A 20,838-nucleotide genomic window follows, 5' to 3' on the forward strand; every position below is an offset into this window, starting at 1 on the left:
ACAGATGCCTTCTACCGTTTTAAATCTTGCAATGGCTTATTAGGGCTAATATTGTGTGACATTGTAATGTCAGTGTAACAGGCTGTTATGGCAACTGAAATCATGAGAGATGTTGTGCCGATTACCTTAATAGTCACATGTTAGCAAACAGATCATTACACGTTACATCATCAAACGAGTCATCAGCTTTGATAACTCTCATGATGTCAGATGCCATAGCATTTATCTCATGACAACAAATTACTGTTGATACGCCTTGACATGTTTATGACATAGTTGTATCACTCTTATGACAGAGGCTTCAAGAACAGTATTATTGTTAATAGCATTTGACATTGTGTCATGCATCCATGCACATCCTGAATGTGTATGAAACCTTTGTCAAGATCACTGCTGCCCCCTGCTGGTGTTTCTTTTCCCTTTGATAATGACTGTGATCAGTGAAAGTTTCTTAGTAGCGCATTTTTATTGTTCAAAGTAAATTATCCTGAGAATACACACAGTTTTATGGAACTACAAATGGACACATATAACAACTGCATGTCATAAATGCAGAGCAGTAATTTATGACCAAACAGTAATGACAATAACAATTTTAGAAATGTTCTGAACAGAAATGTGTTGACTGAACACCTTCTAAAAGCTTAAGTCCAAATAAATGCTTATTTCCTACTTTGTAACATATGTAACTGGCGAATGATCTATGTACCCAATGTAAAAATCAACCTGATCTACGTCAGACGCACCTTGTTGCTGTCCTAAGGTAATCACATTCTCTTCTAAAATCCAACAAATTCTTGCTTGACCTCTGAGGTAATTTTAGAGAATGAGTAACACTCCATGTCTGTTTGACTCTGATCAAGTCATGTCGCATATTCTGAAAGCCTGTCTGCAGTATCCAATGGACATTACAGCAAATAGTGAAGGGTAAATGTTGTCCTTCTAAACAACTATCATTAGCATTTTCAATTTCCACTCTAAGATGAATTTTTGGTCCAATTTTGTGTCAATGTGAAACTAAAATATGTGTATATTCTTTTGTGAGTTTACTTTTACCCAATGGAATTACAGAGACATTCATAATTTTATGGTGATCACAGAGTGCAAAGCATTTGCTTGTTCAAACATTTTTAACAAACTGATTTACAGTAACATTAGATGGTAATTCTGAAATGTTGACGGCATTGTAAAATTGTCCAGTTGCTGTCTACAATAACAAATAGAATAGAAACAAAATGACTGAGTTGAACAATTAATGCAAGGTTTGAATTATGCTTACTCCTGCTACCACCAGTGTGCACTTTTACTTCTATATTTATCAGTACATGTTGGTGGAAGCTCAAGAAGTATCTACAGTATTTTATAACACCAATGACTGTTAAAAAAAAAAAGAGTTGCCACTATGGATGGCAAATGCTCAGTAGAAAGCCAAGCCATCAGAAAAAAACTAAAAATTAGATTTAGCCAATATAGCTGACCAGTTTTGGTTTAATTTCACGCCATACAGTCCATAGTTTTTTCACAGTCACTGTACAGCACCAACCAACAGAATATACCTGCCAGGGGTGTTGAACTGGCCTTGGCTGTATTGGGTTGGGTTGATCTGGGCTGGGCTGGGTTGGGTGTGGAGGTTACATGGGTTCAACGGTAAGAGGCCCTTTGCTCTCGATCTCCCTCATGATGGACTGCACCACCTCAGACGTGGTCCCCTGACCTCCCAGGTCTGCCGTGTGCAGCTTTGAAGAGTTCAAATGAGAAAGACAAAGAGTGAGAGCAATGTCACAATATAATTACTGAACTATCCTGTTTGGACAGGATTAGTTTTATTCTGGGAGTTGGGATGAAGTCGCTGTTGATGGAGCACTGTCATTTTGGTTGAATCACTAATGCTAAAGCCTATTTCGTAAACTGCATAAACACATACTTATGAACATCGCAGAGTCTTTCAACAAAATGTCCTGAAAGTCAATCCAGGTTCATACAAAATCTGTGTGAATTTACATAAATTTATATAATATTGTGTTGGCAATTATTTTTCTGGATGAGGAACGCATTCTGTTTACTAGACACAGAGGCTTAAAAACATGTAAAACATGTAAAACATGATGAAGCAAGACACATGGTGTTATATGAAAATGGCAACAGAGCACAGATCTCTTAGATTTAATTTCCCTGCAATTCTCTCAACACTTCATGTGTGAACAATTGTCCATGCATAAATAAATGTTTTAAAAATTGTAGTTCCCCTACGGTAAAAATGATGTAACAGCCATATGCATGTCTTCGATCCAAAAACAATCAGATAAGATCTAAACATATTACAAACTGACGTGTTAGAATACACCAGAAGCATACTTTATACATGCCCCCACATGGTGAGAATAAAGCATTGTTGAAAAGGTTTCTACGTCTTAGAAAGACGTGCTGACGTCTGTTGTGATGCAACAGAGACATGCACACCCCACGTGATCACCACACTGGTTGTTTCTCAATATATTTTTGATCTTGTTTTGAGTGAGCTAGATGAGCCCCACTTTAACACTCGACAACAACACTTGTAAAGTGAAAACTTGTCATGTCATGATCAGTTCCTTGGAACAAATGAAAACAACAAGCAAGTTCACTTTCATTTTTAGTGTAATTCAACTTGATGTAGTTGCTTATAGGTGTAGATTAAGTTTCGTCAACTGCAACTAAATCAGGCCACTGAAAATTAACTTAACCTAACCAATACATTTTTATACCTAGCCCAGTACCATAAGGCAAAAGGCTTCCAAGACAAAACTCAATGATCTGGGGTGCGTTTCTAGAAGAGTTAGCAACTCTGAATAGCTTTTTTAATAATGCTATTTGCATTGTTACTCAGCACTTTACGCTCATTTATATTTTTTTACTATTATTTATCACATGCTTTTATTATTTATCACACAGGTGGCATGGAGGATGTTTGCAATATTGCAGTGGATGGTGGGAGGATGTATTGAAACGTGTGTATGCATGTGTATATGTGTGTGTGTGTGTGTGGTGGGTGTAAATCTGCAATGAATGTGTTGTAAATGGATTTTTATATTGTATATGCGTTGATGCACTTTGCTGGAGTGGCTCTATGAATCTCATTGTACTTAAATGCAATGACAATAAAGACATTCTATTCTATTCTATTCTATTCTATTCTATTCAACGGCATTGCTAAACCACCGTGGTGCGACGCAACTTGCGATCAAACAACGACAGTGTTACACCTGTTTCCAGAAAGCATCGTACCTGTGTTGCAATTCGCTACCACCGGCGTTTGAACGCCGTAGTTCCAACAATGTTGTTGATGATGCAGCGCTACATTTCATTGGTGGAAAAAGTGGCAACGTATAATACCCCACCCCCTAGAAATTCTCTATGTCGACATATTTCTAATTTAAACCCAAAGTGATTAATGTTGGCATTATCTTTACCATCAGGAAAAACATAAACCTACTGCAAGCATATGATACAGTTTACTTAAGCTGACCAATATAAGCCATTATTTGTGTTAACTATCTGGTAAAAATGTTTGGCCTAGACAAATGACAAATTATCGCAAGATGACGCTATCCATCTCGTGGGTCAGCTGAAGCGCATCAGTACAATGTGTGCGCGCGACCAAAGTTCGCATCTTACCTCTCCATGTCACTTTTGAGTAAGAACAGGCATACCACACACAATAATAGGTTAGACCCTAAATATACTGTATGTAATTGCTTTACATCGAGTGACCAGGAACACGACATCAGTTTAAATAATAGTTCCACTGCATTATCTAGTAGGGTTATCTCCACGTTTCACTGCATGCAGTCAGAAACAAAAGCATATTTGTTAGTTGTTGGATTAGAACCTGCGATCTTGCAAAGACAAGCCATCTGCCTTAACCACTGTACTTATGAACGACATGCTTACTTTCAGGGTTTGTAAATACCATAATAGTAGCCTACCAAAATGCAAACCTACACGCAAATTAAAGCAAATTGCGTGTAGGTTTGCCTCTTGTGCAGTAGAAACAAAGCGCAGCCTCCCCAGACTAATGTTCAATCTTAAAAGATTGAGCTTAGTATGGTAAAAACCAGCCTAATAAGCCGAGTCACAAGAAATCAACAACTTTGTGATTTTTGGTTAGGCGCTCCTGACACTGACGACATCACCAACCAAGGAACGACACAGGTGCGACGTTCAAACGACCTTCCTGTTCTAGAAACACCAAATCCAAAAAAGAAGGAGTGAACTCCCAAGGTTGCGACACATTAGCATACGACGCCTTCTAGAAACGCATCCCAGATTGACAAAACGTATCCAGAGAAATATTCCTGACCCATAACAGCCTATTTAATAACAATAATAAATCTTTCCAGTTTTTTTTTTCTTTTGTTGTTTTACTTGATCAGAATAACAAGTGAAAAGGCTATATAATAGTGTATAAGTTGGTATTGTGATTGTGATAAAAGTGTGTTCATGATGTTCTCATACCCGTGTCTCTGACAGAGTGGTGTTGACAGCCTTTCGAATCATGCTAGCATATGCATGAAGCCTGCAATGGAACACAGACAGAAACATAAACAGCAAACAAAACACAAATCCACATTTTCAATATCTGATTATTATAGAGTTATTTCATCAATACTATGAAGGAAAGTATTTTACAATATCTGAGATTAAAGTTTTTCATTATGCAGTTCTGGAAACGTGAAAATATCTTATAAATACAGTACTCATACAGAAAAGTAGACAATCCTTCTAACTAACTTCAGTAGTCTTACCATGACAAGGAAGATCAGACAATTACTATTCTATCTAACAAAGTGATTTTAGTAACAGATTAGAGCACAGAATAGTCACAGAGGATCATCTTCTTTGATTTCCATTTCATTTGTCTTTCCACCTCCTCCTAACTGTTAACACTATCTAAACTCTATCTGTTCAGACACGATATCTTGCAAATATAAATTAGCTACCGTATATTGTAAATCAGATGCAATGCAATGTATCTAAAAGAACGGCTTGTCGTGAACAAGAGAATACTGCCCTGAGAATACTGCATGAAAGCAGCCATAACTTTCTTATACAGAGGCAGCTAGGAGGACAAATGAGGACTAACTTCAAGTGATCAAGCATCAGACAGCCAGCCAGCAGTGTCGCAGTGGGGTTGGCGATGTTCTTGTTAGCAATGCTCTTCCCTGTGTTTCTGGTGGCCTAGAAATCAAAGGCGGAACACAAGCTCTCAGAGGATTCCACACTTCAAAGTGCCGACAAACTCCAGCCAAATGTGTCCTTCCCAGAGTCTCTTACCGTTTCAAAGACGGCGTAGTCCTTGCCGTAGTTGGCGCCGGGCACCAGTCCCGGACCCCCAACCAAGCCAGCGCACACGTTGCTGACCACGTTACCGTACAGGTTGGGCATCACCATGACGTCAAACTGATGGGGTTTGGATACCAGCTGCAAGTGTGGGGATAATGCAAAGGATATGTTTACAGTAGATCTTACAGACAACTACAACAAGCCAAATTCATTCACACCGCCTCTGCTTCTGTTGTGACGATGTGGTTTAAGTACGGTATTTATGCTTTTGTATGTGTACACTTTGCCTTACAAATTGAACTGAACTGTGGAAATATGCTCTCATCTCATTTTAACATTGCATTGACTCCAATAGAATTATATCTGTGCAAACATCAGACAGACTACTGAAAAAAAAAATAAAAATGGGTAAGATATTGATGACAGGTTGTTGATATTTGAACTCAACAGCTATTCAAATGACAACCCTGCCCCACCTTCCAAGCTCCAGAGACAATGCACTGAAAGGCTCTAGTAGATTGAGTCTTTGTTTCCCACTTACAGAGCCAGGACTTAGTACATGTTTTCCTGAGCACATACAAAAATCAGACATCGAGGAATAATTGGCTAATGATGAAAATAATTGGAGTAGAATTCTGGACTGCACGTTTTATTGGGATTAGTCATTTTGTCCTGACGTTTATAAGTAAAGTATAATACTATAATACTGCAATGCTGAAAGGAATTAATGTGTTGTTGTTGCATTCATTTCTATTACAAATACCTGCATGGTGGTGTTATCAACGATCATGCTGTCGAACTGGATATCTGGATATCCTGCTGCCACCTCGTTACAACACTGCAGAAACAGGCCATCGCCCAGCTTCCTGTAGGTTTTTAAAATAGAGGATTGAAACAGCATCTCAGGTCACCAGACACACTCCCTCTGTTCAGCTGACGTTCACAGTGAGAGTAGGAGCTGGGCCGAAATACTTACATGATGTTGGCCTTATGCACAGCTGTGACCCTGCGACGACCCTTCTCCCGTGCTAAGTTGAAAGCGTACTCTGCGATTCTCAAGGACTTCATGCGAGTGATGATCTTCAGACACTCAACGACTCCTGGTACATTCTGTGTGTGTGTAAGAGAGAGAACTTGTGAGGAAGAGGCACAAGTGTAAATTATACAATTACACAATTACACACACTCTCTCTCTCTCTCTCTCTCTCCTCCCTACCTCATGCTCCAAGCTGCTATACTCTCCCTCTGTGTTTTCTCTGATGATGATGATGTCAATGTCTTTGTGACGAGTATTAACACCAGGAAGGGTCTGGCAGTGCATCACATTGGCATACAAATCCAAATTGGTGCTACAATATAAAATTCAGACCATCAACAAACAGTAAATAGATGACTGAAAAAAATACTCTACTATTATGCATAAATAAAAAATAATTACTTATTCTTAAATTAAATACAAATTTTGTCAGTCAACTACATCCTACCGAAGCAAATTGTTCCTTGATTTGTGAGAGGGGGGTAAGTTGTGATTGGTCTCTATATTACCTAGACACAGAATCAACAAAATTAAAGAGTTAGACTCGGCATGATGTGACAAGTGTGAAACGGTCAATGCACAAACAAAACCCCAAACTTTTATACCTACCTTTTAGTGCCACCCCATTACGTTTGATGGCAGTAATGGCATTGTTGATGTCATCCTCTGAGGTGACTGTTGAGTCCACTTTCACAATCTCAAAATCCACAGGCACACAGCAAAACCTGCATGAAGGTGGTGAACAAACACCACAAAACAGATGAATAACTCAGTTCAGCGTAGTCCTGATGTCAAATGTTGGGGAAAGTTAGACGTCACATGTATAACGTACTGTGACTTTGGCTACAATGTAACCAAAGCAGAGTGTTACACAATGGCACAATGATGGTTTCTGTAACTGCCCTGATTTAGTGTTCCAGATTCAGAAGTTGATCAGTGCTAGGGAGTGAACTGGTGACTGACCTGAAGAGTTCTTTGACATGGTTGAACAGCTCAGGTCCGATGCCATCTCCGGGAATCAACGTGACCGTGTGTCGTCCTCCATACTTAGCCGGAGGGGGCTGCCAAATGGAGAGAACAGGTTCACATGTCATGGAAAGACTTATGACCTGCTATCAACCATCAGTGACTCACCTGCCATTAGTGGCATCACCGCAAACTTAAAACTTCTGCAGCAAAATAGTCTAGCCTGAGATTCATCTACAAATTCAATCTATGCATGCAAGAAGATAAACTAGAGTGAAAGTCAGCTGTTTGACATCCCAAACATATTTTTGGTTCTCTGAGGTTGTAATGTTCCTGCTCCTGATCCCACACCCTCTTGGCGCAGAACTCCAAATTACATTTTTTTGCATGATTATTTTTCACTCTGTTTAGTGCAATACAAGTACACTCAATATATGCTATCAGTAAACTACAGGACTAAGACTTCTATCCAGACGGTACTAGTAGAGGGGTCTTCTTCAGTAATATCCTAGTACTTACAATAGCCTGGCCCATGTTGGAGGGATTGGAAAGTCAGAGGGAAAGAACAGGGATTGTTAATCATGTGGAGAGAGCAAGACATCCACAGTCTTGTGTTAACACTGGCTTATTTATACTGGTAGGTGGAAAGGATGAGGTTGCCTGTATGTTCCACTTGTAATGGCATTGATTGCTTCCCCTTTTGACAAAATTGCAGATGAGATTCAATTTGTATGGGACTGGCAAAGGAGGTAAAATGGTTTGCCCAGTTCTGGTGAATTCGAGGTTTGGATGGAAAAAGCCTACAATCATGATGGATATTGTTAGTGACATTTAAGAAAGGGTTCATCTTGGTTTGATGGTTCAAGACGTTCAGAGACAAATTGATTGACGCTGATCTGTCCAAGTGGATGGATTATGAGGAAAGATTTTTTTTCAGGTTTTTTTTTTTTTTTTTTTTTTTTTTAAACCTCTGTTAAATTTACATTTAAAGAGGAACTATGCAGGATTGGCGATTTCATCTCTGGTTTCGGTTTCGTTTTTCGTTTTCGATCGTTTTATGCTTGCATATTTCTCTGCAGAGCTTCCCCAACAGCTTTAGCGTGTATATTTATACATATATAGGCTATATATAAATATATAAATTGCAAGCGTGGTTCTCCTAGTTCCTTACGCGTCTCAGACTTCCAGATGTAAACAGGAGACGATCGTCTCCTGCAGAAACTGCAAGGTTGCAATAGCGGATAGGGACACTGGGGGCGGGAGGAAATATTACTGTTTTCGATTAAACTGGTCAGTCAAGCAAAACAACGATTTCTAAGCGATTTTATGACTATGAAAAAGTTGCATAGGGTCTCTTTAATCAAAGGGCATTTACACAAAACTATAGTCACGGATGGGCAGTATATTTACTATTTTTTTTTTCCATTTAGAACCTTAATTATTAGTAACCAAATAAATATGACTATCCAACCAGTACATATGGAGTTTGAAGTCATTATTTTAAGGTAATAGAACTGAATTGGATTGCTTTAAGCCCACATTCTGTGGCTCTCAATAGGTTTGATGGTTTCTACCACTTGACAAGTTCTGTAGTTGTGGCTTTTAGAGCACATCATAGGCAGAGAAAAGTTGTTGCTCTCAAACACTATCCACTTAATCAACAGTCAGTCTACTGATGAAGAATAGATTAAATAGACAGACAGGTAGGTTTGTAACTGATTTCATGCTCCCTTTGAAGAGTATTTTTAGTATTTCGAAAATACTAAAATACAGTATTTTACTTTAGTACATGGTGTGACTACTGTATTTTGTAGTTTATCTTGATACACTTGACATGAGGTTACATTTGGTGCATTTTTGCCCATCCCTCATCATGGTGCCATAATTATATTTTGCCTGTCTACCTTGGAAGTGAAGTGGAATTGCAACGGGTGGTACTTACTCTGTAGGAGGACTTGTTTCTCTGAACGCATACATGAGAGGCTGGCCGGTGTACCTGTCAGTAACAGAACACCAGGGTTGTCATCAAGTCACAAACAACTCACCTGACCTGACCGTAGAAAGTAACCTTCAAATGGTCTGCCTCAATTAATGAAAGACCGAGTTAATTTGAAGAGAAAAGAAGTCTCCGAAAGAGCACCTGACACCTGCCCTCAAGAGATCTTATCGGCGTTTACTTGACCTGTCTAACGTTAGATTAACCGTCGTAAAACGATTCAGAACAAAACGTTACACGTCCAATGACGTGGTAATACAAATTAATGTAACACCAGAAACACACTAAGGTTATTTCATCGGTACAATAAATAGACCGAACATAATTTAAATGTTGATTACAAGCTAACGATGACCTTGGCAGGTTCGCTGCAGGATGAACAGCGTCGGTAGGCAGGCTGCAAGGTTTAGCCACCACATATGTGGAAAAAGTAACTGAACAACGTGGAAGGAAATCTAGTGAACAAATAGTATGCTTACATTATTCACATTGCCCATTAGTCCGCCCCATGTCGGTTTTAATAACCGGGATACTGTCAACACTGTTCTGGGAGACATTTTGTACCCGAATGTATGAACTAGCTCGTCTATCAGTTGCGTCGCGTAATGCCTTGACTACGTGCTAAATGAAGTGGGCGGTGCGACTGATCGCAAATCAGCCAAACAAACTTCGCGTTCCATTCCATGACCCGTTGGCTGTATCAGGATCAGTGGTCAAATCAGGATAAGCCGCTGTAGACATTTGCCTGTAGCGACATCTATCGTTTGCGAAGGTAAACGTCATGCCTATCATGGTCATTTGGTTGAGAGGGTTGAGAGCTTATGGTTGAGACAGGCCAGAGCGGTAGACAGACGCCTCAGTCATTTTGGGATGGTCCAATCAGGGTAACTGATTGAAATGGGAAATTGAAATTACAACCCCGGGGGCATTTTCTTTCTTCCTTCTCATTACTGACATGTTTGAAGGGAATGACTATGACATTGATGAGGACTGCAATGAGATATCTGATATTTACTTTTCATTTTCCTCACTAAAATCAATTAGATAAATACAGGAAAAACTAGCTATGGCAAAGGGGTTACTATACCTTCCTTTAAAAAGAGTATAGATACAGAAAAATGCATGGTTTCGCACTCTGAATAACAGATGGGTGGATGAAAATGGATGAGATTGTTAACTAATATGTGGCATAAACTCCAGAACAGATTAGCATTGTGTCCTTTTTCCCTCTTCATCTCACACTATTTTATAATTTGATAATGTGATAATGCAATCCTATGTCTGTCATACTGCATGGACAGGCACACTGAGCTATAGAACAACAGCATTGTTGCAGCAGAGTTGTTATGAATCATATTACTATGTTACAAAGTCGCTATTGATTAGACATATTTTAGGCTACCTCACCACTTTTGGAAAAAAAGAAGAAAAAAAAACACCTGTTGATGGAGATGGCAGGATATGACATTTCCCTGAAATCCTTTGTGCATTGTATTGTGCATGAATATGACAATTCCTTGAATAAAACATATTACATGACTAGTGTAGTGCTTGTGTAGTGCTTGTGTAGTGCGCTACGGGCCTATACTCATTTAATGGAAACTTTGAGTGTGCTGTAGCACCCAGGGAGGATGGTCACTGTTGTGAACTTGTGAGGTAATTCAATAACTTGACTATCATATGAATCAGGATTAGTTCAGATAAAGTTGAATTCATTTTTAACAAGTCACTTACTTAGCTTGCCAGCTGTTGTGCAGGTTTGTGCCCTGTTGTAGCCTACATTTGACAGATCATTGACTGTCTGCCCCTGCCATGAATAGGCTACCCTGAAGGAAATGCTTTACTTTCATTGTAAATAATACGCCTATGACACTGACTGTTTTGTTACTACTGGGATACATTTTTTTGATATAGCCTATTGATGTTAGAAATCAGTGTTTTGTATGACCTAGCTGTACCTTTGACTACTATCTTGGTAGTTGAAGTCTTCCATTAGACCAATTATATATTTACAATGAAAAATATGTGAAATAAGAAATACAACTCCCGGCTGCCAGGTCCTCACCCCGCCCACTCTCCTCCTCTTGATACCTCCTCCCACTTTTAGTTAGTCCGCGAGGAAGTCGCAAGATGGCCGACGTCGCTTGAAAGTATGTTCCTCTCCTCAACATGAAGTCGTGAGTGAGAAAGAGAGCGAGGGAGACAAAGTTGGGGTTTTATTTTTATTTTATTTTAGTTATTTTACTTTATTTTTTTCTTAATCACCCATCTCATTCCGCATCGTGTCTGCCCCCAATTTGTCTTTTCTAGCGAGCTAGTTGACGCGTCAATCACGCCGGGACCTTAGCTAGCTAACCAGCTAAGTTAGCTAGCTAGTTTGTTACTAGCAGAAGGCATTTAACTAACGTTAATGTTGGCTAGTCAGCCTTCAGCATAATTTGTCGATAATCAAAGGGTTGCATGGTTTTCTTTAAGGTCAAAATTACCATTGTGGTGTGAACGACTTAGCTATGTTTGGGAACAAATGCGTAGAAATTGCTCCGCAAATGTGTAGCCAGTTTGCTAGCAAGTGGGATTATATTTGTGGTGTTTGAGACATTGTCGATATCATAACTGTTACTTAGCTAGCTTGCGCGCCGTTACTAGTTATTGTAACATTGTTGTGCAAGTTTGTATTTGTTCAGATAGCAACACTGTAATTGATCGAAAAAGTTAATCTGGTAGTTGTGCTATAGTCATTCTGGCAGCCCACCAAAATATACCGAAAGGAATGGACACACCATTGCACTCTTACGACCAAATTTGAAAAATTGCTACAGTTATTCTGCTGTAGTTGGCAAGGTACTGGTCAACGTGTAACTGGCTGTCAAGTTTTATAACATAGTTTGCTAACTGTAAACAGATTCTTCATTTAAAGAAGACAAGCATTACTACGTTGGTTACTGCATCTTCAACTTCACATTGCACGATCCCACATTGATCGTTTGCACAGGAATTAAGTAACGTTAAACATTGCAATGGGAATTCAAGGTTTCCAGGAGTATCTCGAGAAGCGTTGCCCGGGAGCTGCTGTTCCCGTAGACCTCCTTAAACTCGCCCGAACAGCAGCCCGGCAACCCCCTCACCACCACCACCACCACCACCATCATCATCCCCATCACCCAAGCTCTCTGCCTCCACCACCTCCGCCGGCTCGAATTCTGGTGGATGCCGACTCTGGCCTGCAACGTCTGTATGGCGGCTATCAGACAGATTGGGTATGTGGAGGCGAGTGGAACGCGATGCTCGGTTATCTGGCGGCTCTCTCGCAGGCCTGTTTGTATCAGGGAGGCCTGGAGCTAGTAGTGATTTTCAACGGCACACTCGGAAAAGATCGCTGGCCGGAGTGGGCGCGGCGGTCGCAGGGGCAGCGGCAGACTGCGCAGCTCATTGTCAACCACGTCGGCAGCAAGGCCACGCCGCCTCCGCGGGCCTGGTTCCTGCCCCCGGCTTGCCTTAGCCACTGTGTCCGCCTCGCCATGTTCCGCTTCCGTGTGCGGGTAAGTCAAATATGGCATCATGCTTCACGACCGTTTACTTAAGACATGTGTTATGTTTGTCTGTGTAAAAACTATTTTTTATTAACTGTTAACTGTTTTATTTACTGTTTGCAACTGATAATACCCCCTTTCTTATATGCTATTTTCATATATATTGCTTTTATTTTTCATTGAAATTTTTCATGTGAATAAGTGCATGTGATGTGTATAGTTGTTGCACCGTATGGTAGTATACTTGGACTGTGTGATGTTCTAGGAGTTCTTAAAATCAGTAATCTCTGCTCAGGTCACTGGTTTCTCATCTTTGTCAGCAAGTGCCCCAACAGTTATGTCCTTTAAGATTGACAAAAGATGCATCTGCCGCAGCTGTTTGGATTATTAGCATTCTGTTTACTTTGAACCCCCGGCCCCATCCTCTCCAATAGCCCACATTGTATGTATGCAATATATTTAATTTATTCATAGACAGATCATACTGCTTCTGCTTGCAGATTGGTTCGGCCACTTTGAATACAGAAGCCAGAACTGATGTTTTTTTGATAGTTTTCACTCTGCATGTGCCTCCTACTGCACTTGCACATCATGTTTCTTATCACTTTAGATTCACACTCTCTCTCCCCTTGTCTCTAGGTGGTTCAGACTTTGGAGGACCACCATCAGGAGGTGCTGTCCCTGTACAGGGACTATGGTTTTCACGGCCTGATCGCGCAGGACTCAGAGTTTGCTCTATGCAATGTCCCAGCCTACTTCAGCTCACACGCTCTCAAGCTCTCCTGGAATGGCAAAAACCTGACCACTCACCAGTACCTGCTCTCTGAGGCCGCCCGCCAGCTTGGCCTCAAGACCCAGCACCTGCCAATGTTTGCTGCTCTGCTTGGTATGCATGTTTATATTCATACAGTATGTAAGCATTTTCTTTGCATATATACACTGCATGTAATGTACATGATATTACATGTATTAGGTATGTCTTTACAATAGTTAGTGACTTTTTTTTTTAAACCCAAAGACATAAGTGAACCTCTATGCAAGCAAAACATCAAAACATTTAGGCCAGATTGCTGTGAAAAAACATTCTAGCTGGAGTGTAGGAGTGTTAATGCACAGGTGGTTAATGAGTAGGCATATTAAGTTGTTGGTTGTGCGGGTTGCTCAATGTTTGAGTTAATGTGGTTTTTAATGTGGTTGCGTTGTTTTGTCTCAGGTAACCACATTTTGCCAGATGAGGACTTGGCTGCCTTTCATTGGAGTCTTTTGGGCCCAGAACACCCTCTTGCCTCTCTCAAGGTGCATTCCTGTTTCCCTCACACACCCTGTCAAGGTCTCATTTGTTGTGGCTTTGTTTTACTTGCCATCCCACGTAATGTTGCTCCAGATACATGGTGTTGAGTTCTGTGATTGGTCTGACTGGTTGACTTACAGTTCACTGCCATGTTCTGGTGGTTATAGGACTAAACAAAAATACATGATTTTACATTTATTTATTTGGTAGTCTTTATTTGTTGTTTCTCTCTCTCTCTCTCTCTCTCTCTCTCTCTCGTTTCTTTCTAACCAAGTTTTCCTTCTTCTCATTTTCCGTACTTCCTCAGGTGAGGGCCCACCAGTTGGTGCTCCCGCCTTGCGAAGTCGTGATTAAGGCTGTGTCTGAGTATGTAGCGTCCATCAAAGACCTTGGGAATCTGGATGCAGTGGCCAGGGATGTGTTCAAACAGTCCCAGGTACCCCCTTTCCTGCCTGCCAAGCTTCACAACACTTTCATTAGAGTATACTGAGTGATTGTGGCTCACAGAACATGACACCCACATACTTGACAGTCCAAATGAATTACTATCAGAAACGAGGTTAATGCCAAGTAAGTTTCAATGTGCAAAGAATCTGACTCGCTGTTGTGGTGCTCTCGCACTTGCTAGTGTGGACAAAGACATTTTACCACTAAAGACACAAAAAGCATACACTATGGAAATCTGAACACAAATGTGCATTATATGAAAGTGGACTGTGACTGATAGCAGTACCCCCGGTTTCCTTCTCTCTAGTCTCGAATGGAGGATAAGATAGAGCGCTTTAAGAAGGCAGTGGAGTACTTTTCAATGGCCAGTAAACCCAGACCTCCTTCTATGGGACCCTCTCCTTATCCCTGTGAGTATTTGGTACTCTTTGCTATTTTGCTATATGCCATTTTTTTTACTACTTTTTAATTAGCTAGTACTGTGTCTGCAAGAAGATTGATCGTTAAAGCTAGATTTTCAGTTAGTTTCTGGTAGATAAAGTATATGCTCTCACAGTAAGTCAAAGTTTGACCCACCCTTCTTAGCTGTCTTAAGTTGTGCCACAAATAAACTGGTAAACAGACGCTTTCCAGGAACTATATTATGAAACTTTCATGGAGTTTGCATGTTCTGATTCTAACGGTCAGGGTCTCTGCTTCTCCATGTCTTTCTCTGTCCTCTCTCACTCTCTCTCTCTGTCCATTTCTCTTTCACTCTCTTCCTCTCGTTTTCTTTCTCCCCCTCTCTCCCTTTCTCCCTCTGCTCCCAACCCACCCTCCCACTCACTGCCATCTGTTCCCGGCTGATGGCTCGTCCCTGCTGGCCGTGTGACGGCCCCAGTCCCAGGCTTCGGACCTGGTCAGTTTGGTGGACCTCCAGGCCCCATGGGGAACATGCCGCCTGGAAAAGCCCCGGTGAGTCTCTTCTAGAGTGTGCTGCTCTACTCGTCCCAAAGCCTCCTTAATTTACATATGTTTTCACTGTTTTCAATTCCTATTCAATGTTTGATATTATTTGTTATATATTTTAGTGGTTTAACTTGGAGATGTATTTTAACGTAATTTATGTTGTTCCGTATCTAGTTTAGTAGTCATTATCTTAAGTTATACTTATTTATTTATTTATTTATTTAAGTTGCTTTTGATGTTAAGGTACAGTCTGGCCTTTTGGAATAGTATCATTATTATGGTAACTGCAGATGTTCTTACTTCAGCCTGTGTTTATTTCTGTCCTAGTTTGGCCCACCTCAGATGTCGGGTGTAAAGGTGCCTTATCCCGGGGCGCCCTATGGACCTGGTTCTGGTCCCGGACCTGCCCTGCTATTCCCGAACCCGCCTCCTCCTTTACATGACTGTAACGATTCGTTAGTTGGGAAAATGGGCTTTTCTGATTGGTCGGCTCCTTATGATTCCACTCAAGGTGGCAGCAGACTGCCGAATCACCACACAGCTGCTCCCTCGGGCACCTCCCCCTCTCCTTCGTCCTCCTCAGATGGGGAGGAGCAAAATGACACCAGCACAAAGTGAGTCATTTGCCAGGACTGTCAGTACTTTGAGATTTCAGCACTCTAGTGATGGATGATCTATCGCTGTGGTTCTTAATCCAACACCACCACCCCTCCAACACAAACACACACACACACACACACACACACACATGCACTGCATGATTTCCATCTTTCCTTGCTCTCCATGCCTGCCTGAGCTCATCAGTGGCCCTTGATTAGCTGAGCACACCAGATTTATCCAATCAGGAGCTGTGGCTGGTAAGGAGCTGCAAAGCAGTAGCAGCATGACAGTTCTGCTCCAGGTGGCCATGAGATTGGTGAGCCTGTGCCCTTAAAGTAGCCATGAGATTCGTGGGCCCATACCCCTGCAGTGGCCATAGATGTGTGTGATGCTTGGGTTGTTTTCGCAGTCCTGCATCCAGTCCTGTCCCACTCATTTCTTGTTTCATCTCAGTCATGTCCAAGTAAAGGCATGAGAAAAGGAGAATTACTCCTTTAAACAGGTAGGATCAGAGCAAAGGTAGATGACCCAGGAACATGCCAGATGACCATATCTATAGGTTTTGAACTTGCCAGGCTGGTCCATTCCTGAATTCACAGGTGTGTCCCTCTTGTCTCCTTCCTCCAGCCATTTAGCGGACAAAGGCTCCAGGTGGGAGGACTCCTCTGGCCGTGGGGGTGGAGCTTCAGGCGATGGTCCACACGGCAACGGGAGCGGGCCTTCGATCCCCTCGCTGCTCTCCATGGCGACGCGCAGTCACATGGACATCACCACGCCACCCTTGCCACAGGTCAGCGCGGAGGTGCTGAGGGTGGCGGAGCACAGACACCGGAGGGGCCTCATGTACCCACAGATCTACCACATCCTCACCAAGGTAACCGCCGCCGCCACACACACAAATTTACATTTAGCTGACGCCTTTATCCAAAAAAACTAATTCAGGGTACAATTAGGTACACGCTAGGATATTGTTAGTGCAGCAGCAAGTACTACTGGAGTAGACTAGAATAACTGTTCAAACACATTGTCTGATAGTCTGACTATACACACATGCACACACACGCACACAGACCACACACACACACACACACACACACACACACTGAGTACAGTTGAATGTCCAGCTGCTGCTCATTTTGCATGAAGGTTGGCGATTTACAGCGTAGACAGCCTTTGGATCATTGGCAGTGTTTGGTTGGGTTGGGGAGGGACGGAGTGGGATGGGTGTGGAGCTGCCCTTCATTTTTGATGCACGTTGACAAAGTTTTGAGAGCCCACCAACCATACACTTTGGAGATGCCATTCATTTTCAATGAGAGTCTGTGATTGATAGTGACAAGAGGCTGGTGTACACTGACAGTTGTCAAGTGGGTGTTGCTGGAAACAAAAGAAAGAACTGTGCTTTATCTGAATGGCAAGTGATACAATGTAGAAAACCCCAAGGGAAAGCATCTACCAATGGGAGTGAGGACAGTTCAGGAGGACATGTTGCACCCCTGGAGTCCTGCCTACTTGATTTGTAGCGTTACCAGGGTAACCAGCAGTGAACTTCAGCCAGAGACGCCTACTATGGACCAACAGACAGTGATTTAATATCGCCTCTATGCACATACAGTTTGGAGTGCTAGAGGCTGAGAGTGCCTTCTGCATTGGGATGTGACTCAGGGCCACATGGCAGAAAATGGCCTACTTGTTGGCAAGCGTCGGGTGATTCATAACCTTTATTAACTTTACCTGGCAGTGGGTCAAAACCTTGACATTGCAGGACATTCCAATGTCTTATTGCAGCCCTCTGTTTCGTTCATTCCTTTTCCCCAGCGTTCTCTTTTTTTGCTTTCCTGAATTAGAATTTGGTTGCAACTAGCAAGTCAAGTGCTTGTGCTATCTGTTGAAGCTAAACCCTCCTGAGACCTAGCAATTCATTTTTGTTTTCTGTGGGGGAAGCGAATCAAGTCCTTTTAAGTCAAACACCATTTGCACCTCAAGAACATCCTGGGCCTTCTAGTGCCCTCCTTTTTCACTAATGTCTGGGTATGTCACACCCTTGGAAGCTCTGCATCTCCTTTGTCTGTGTAGCTCAACACTGACACTATTAGCTGCTTTGATTTGCCTGGCTTGAGCTCAATGAGCATCAAACAGGCTAATAGGCTAACTGAACAAAATACCATGCCAACCATGCCAATCTCAAGATATGGTGAAGGGTGTGTGATGATGTGAGGCATGTGGGGCAATTTTAGTTCTAAAGGATGCATTGATGAGGATGCATAGTATCCTGGATCCATGAAATAAGATATCTTTAAAACATCTTTAATATCTTTAAAGATAAAGATCTGCCTGCCCCTATGTTAACCGTTTGTGTTAAATTCCCATCTGGGTTACATAGGGGTGGCAATACTTAAGACCCCAGTATTTTAAAGAAAACATTTTATTTATTTATTTACAATACATTATTCACTGACAAAGAAAATTGGTGTCCTTTTATTACTTAAGGCATTAAGATCAATTTCCAAAAGATGATTTTATATTCCTCTTTTTAGTCAACTTTAACATGGGTGCCAACACTTTCAACCATGACTGTAAATAACCTTGAATTGAATTGAAGAGAGAGTGCAGCCACCCAAACCTCATTGGTATGGCTGTCAGAGTGTGTACTCAACCATAGTAACACCACTCCACAGTGCTGTCTGGGGTCAGAGTGCATACTCAACCATAGTAACACCACTCCACAGTGCTGTCTGGGGTCAGAGTGCATACTCAACCATAGTAACACCACTCCACAGTGCTGTCTGGGGTCAGAGTGCATACTCAACCATAGTAACACCACTCCACAGTGCTGTCTGGGGTCAGAGTGCATACTCAACCATAGTAACACCACTCCACAGTGCTGTCTGGGGTCAGAGTGCATACTCAACCATAGTAACACCACTCCACAGTGCTGTCTGGGGTCAGAGTGCATACTCAACCATAGTAACACCACTCCACAGTGCTGTCTGGGGTCAGAGTGCATACTCAACCATAGTAACACCACTCCATAGTGCTCTTTTGGGTCAGAGTGCATACTCAACCATAGCAGACCTGCCAACATGTACGCATTTTGCGTAGCGGGCACGCATTTTGACCTCCTAGTACGCTGCTACGATTCCATGCTCTAAACTACGCATTTTCGTTTGACCTCGCAGTTTCAGTGAAGATGTCACTGAAGTTGATTATGCGCTACAGAGCCACAGCCATAGATCTATATAATTTACAAGGTCTTATTACAACGTCAATTAATGTCAGTAGAGACCATGCTATTGCAGATACCAAGGGGAAAATATGCGTCTATTCCGAAAATAATCAAACACGCTTTTACAACCCCTGGCAAAAAATATGGAATCACCAGTCTTGGAGGATGTTGGAGGAGTCTTGGAGGATCCAGTTGTTTAATTTTTTAGAAAAAAGACAGATCACAGACATGACACAAAACTAAGTTCATTTGAAATGGCAACTTTCTGGCTTTAGGAAACATTAAAGGAAATCAAGAAAAAAAATAATTAATCAGTAACAGTTGCTCATTTTAGACCAGCCAGAGGGGAAAAAAATATGGAATCACTCAATTCCAAGGAAAAAAATATGGAATCATGAAAAACAAATTGACAAAAGAACACTTCAACGCACCACTAGTACTTTGTTGCACCACCTCTGGCTTTTATAACAGCTTACAGTCTCTGAGGCATGGACTTAATGAGTGACAATCAGTACTCTTCATCAATCTGGCTCCAACTTTCTCTGATTCCAGTTGCCAGATCAGTTTTGCAGGTTTGAGCCTTGGGATGCACCATTTTCTTCAAATTCTACTACAGATTTTCAAAACGGAAACTCGCTGTGACTGAGAATGCCATCAAATATTGCCCCTGCCTGGTAAAATGTTTAATTGTTGCCACACCGTGAATTTGATTTCATTGCTTCAAGACTCACACTACACAACAAACAAGTTGTAGTTTTGTATATTCATTGCATTTTTAATTGAATAAATAATGAATGTTAAAAGCTCCAACATTTTCCAACATTAACACTGCAAGTGACATGATTAAAAAAAAGAAAATTCAAAGCGTTTCAGTTTTTCCCCCCATTAAACTCGTCATTCCAACCCTTTGTAATCTCCTCTGGTTTGTATCCCTCCCCCCCCTTTTTTCCTCCTGTCTTTCCCTTACTTCTCTAATACTTCTCCCTCCCTCTCTCTTCCTTCTCTCTCTATCAGGGGGAGATGAAGATGCCGGTGTGCATTGAGGATGAGTGCAACCCCGACCTTCCCCCCGCCTCGCTGCTGTTCCGTTCGGCGCGGCAGTACGCCTATGGGGTTCTGTTTAGCCTGGCTGAGACCCAGCGGCGGGCCGAGAGGCTGGCCATGCGCAAACGCGCCCCAGTGGAAGGTGAGGGCAGGGCAGGGCAGGGCAGGGGAAACGGGGGGTGGGGGGATATGGATTGGAGCAATGCTTTGGGAGAGAATGGAGATGTGGTTGTGTGGTAAATGATTGGTTGGCTGATCGATTGTTGGTTCATTTCAGTATTCATGTATTGTCAGTTATTGATAATAGTAAATTTTTAGCTGAAATAAAACGGACTTGGGGCAGTAATGGTTTTTATAGGGTTTTGTAGGGCTGCCGTGACCTGGACATCACAGAGGAGGGTCTAGAATAAATGTGACTCAACGATCAATTGT

At 41.8% G+C, this 20,838-nt stretch overlaps 2 protein-coding genes across 2 annotated transcripts in view; one reads left to right on the forward strand and one right to left on the reverse strand.

The window, feature by feature from the left end:
• Positions 1-447: 447 nt before the first annotated feature.
• On the reverse strand, positions 448-9,927 carry LOC134087318 (isocitrate dehydrogenase [NAD] subunit gamma, mitochondrial-like). Its single transcript, XM_062540749.1, has 12 exons — positions 9,800-9,927; positions 9,267-9,320; positions 7,322-7,419; positions 6,968-7,083; positions 6,807-6,867; positions 6,539-6,671; positions 6,299-6,432; positions 6,086-6,188; positions 5,314-5,460; positions 5,123-5,217; positions 4,495-4,555; positions 448-1,736 (listed from the first exon to the last, which is right to left on the reverse strand). Exons 1-12 carry the CDS (start codon positions 9,875-9,877, stop codon positions 1,632-1,634), a joined length of 1,185 nt encoding a protein of 394 aa, XP_062396733.1. The 5' UTR covers positions 9,878-9,927; the 3' UTR covers positions 448-1,631.
• Positions 9,928-11,444: 1,517 nt separating this feature from the next.
• The window catches only part of fam120c (family with sequence similarity 120 member C), a 35,075-nt gene continuing 25,681 nt past the window's right edge, over positions 11,445-20,838 (forward strand). Inside the window, exons 1-9 of the mRNA XM_062540751.1 lie at positions 11,445-12,859; positions 13,490-13,736; positions 14,064-14,146; positions 14,449-14,577; positions 14,896-14,998; positions 15,469-15,542; positions 15,864-16,150; positions 16,764-17,010; positions 20,377-20,548. Coding sequence (XP_062396735.1) covers positions 12,338-12,859; positions 13,490-13,736; positions 14,064-14,146; positions 14,449-14,577; positions 14,896-14,998; positions 15,469-15,542; positions 15,864-16,150; positions 16,764-17,010; positions 20,377-20,548 — 1,864 coding nt within the window. The 5' untranslated portion in view covers positions 11,445-12,337. The remainder of the gene's footprint in view (positions 12,860-13,489; positions 13,737-14,063; positions 14,147-14,448; positions 14,578-14,895; positions 14,999-15,468; positions 15,543-15,863; positions 16,151-16,763; positions 17,011-20,376; positions 20,549-20,838) is intronic.

This window comes from Sardina pilchardus, chromosome 7, assembly GCF_963854185.1.
Source record: "Sardina pilchardus chromosome 7, fSarPil1.1, whole genome shotgun sequence".
Lineage (NCBI taxonomy): Eukaryota > Metazoa > Chordata > Actinopteri > Clupeiformes > Clupeidae > Sardina > Sardina pilchardus.

What these genes read in the sequence shown, in the direction of transcription:
- LOC134087318 (XM_062540749.1), bottom strand. Translation starts at nt 9,877, where the DNA reads ATGTCTCCCAGAACAGTGTTGACAGTATCCCGGTTATTAAAACCGACA. An exon ending in ATAGCAGCTTGGAGCATGAG is followed by an intron (nt 6,433 to 6,538) that starts GTAGGGAGGAGA and finishes ACACACACACAG; the next exon opens with AATGTACCAGGAGTCGTTGA. An exon ending in CTGATGCTTGATCACTTGAA is followed by an intron (nt 4,556 to 5,122) that starts GTTAGTCCTCAT and finishes GTTCCATTGCAG; the next exon opens with GCTTCATGCATATGCTAGCA.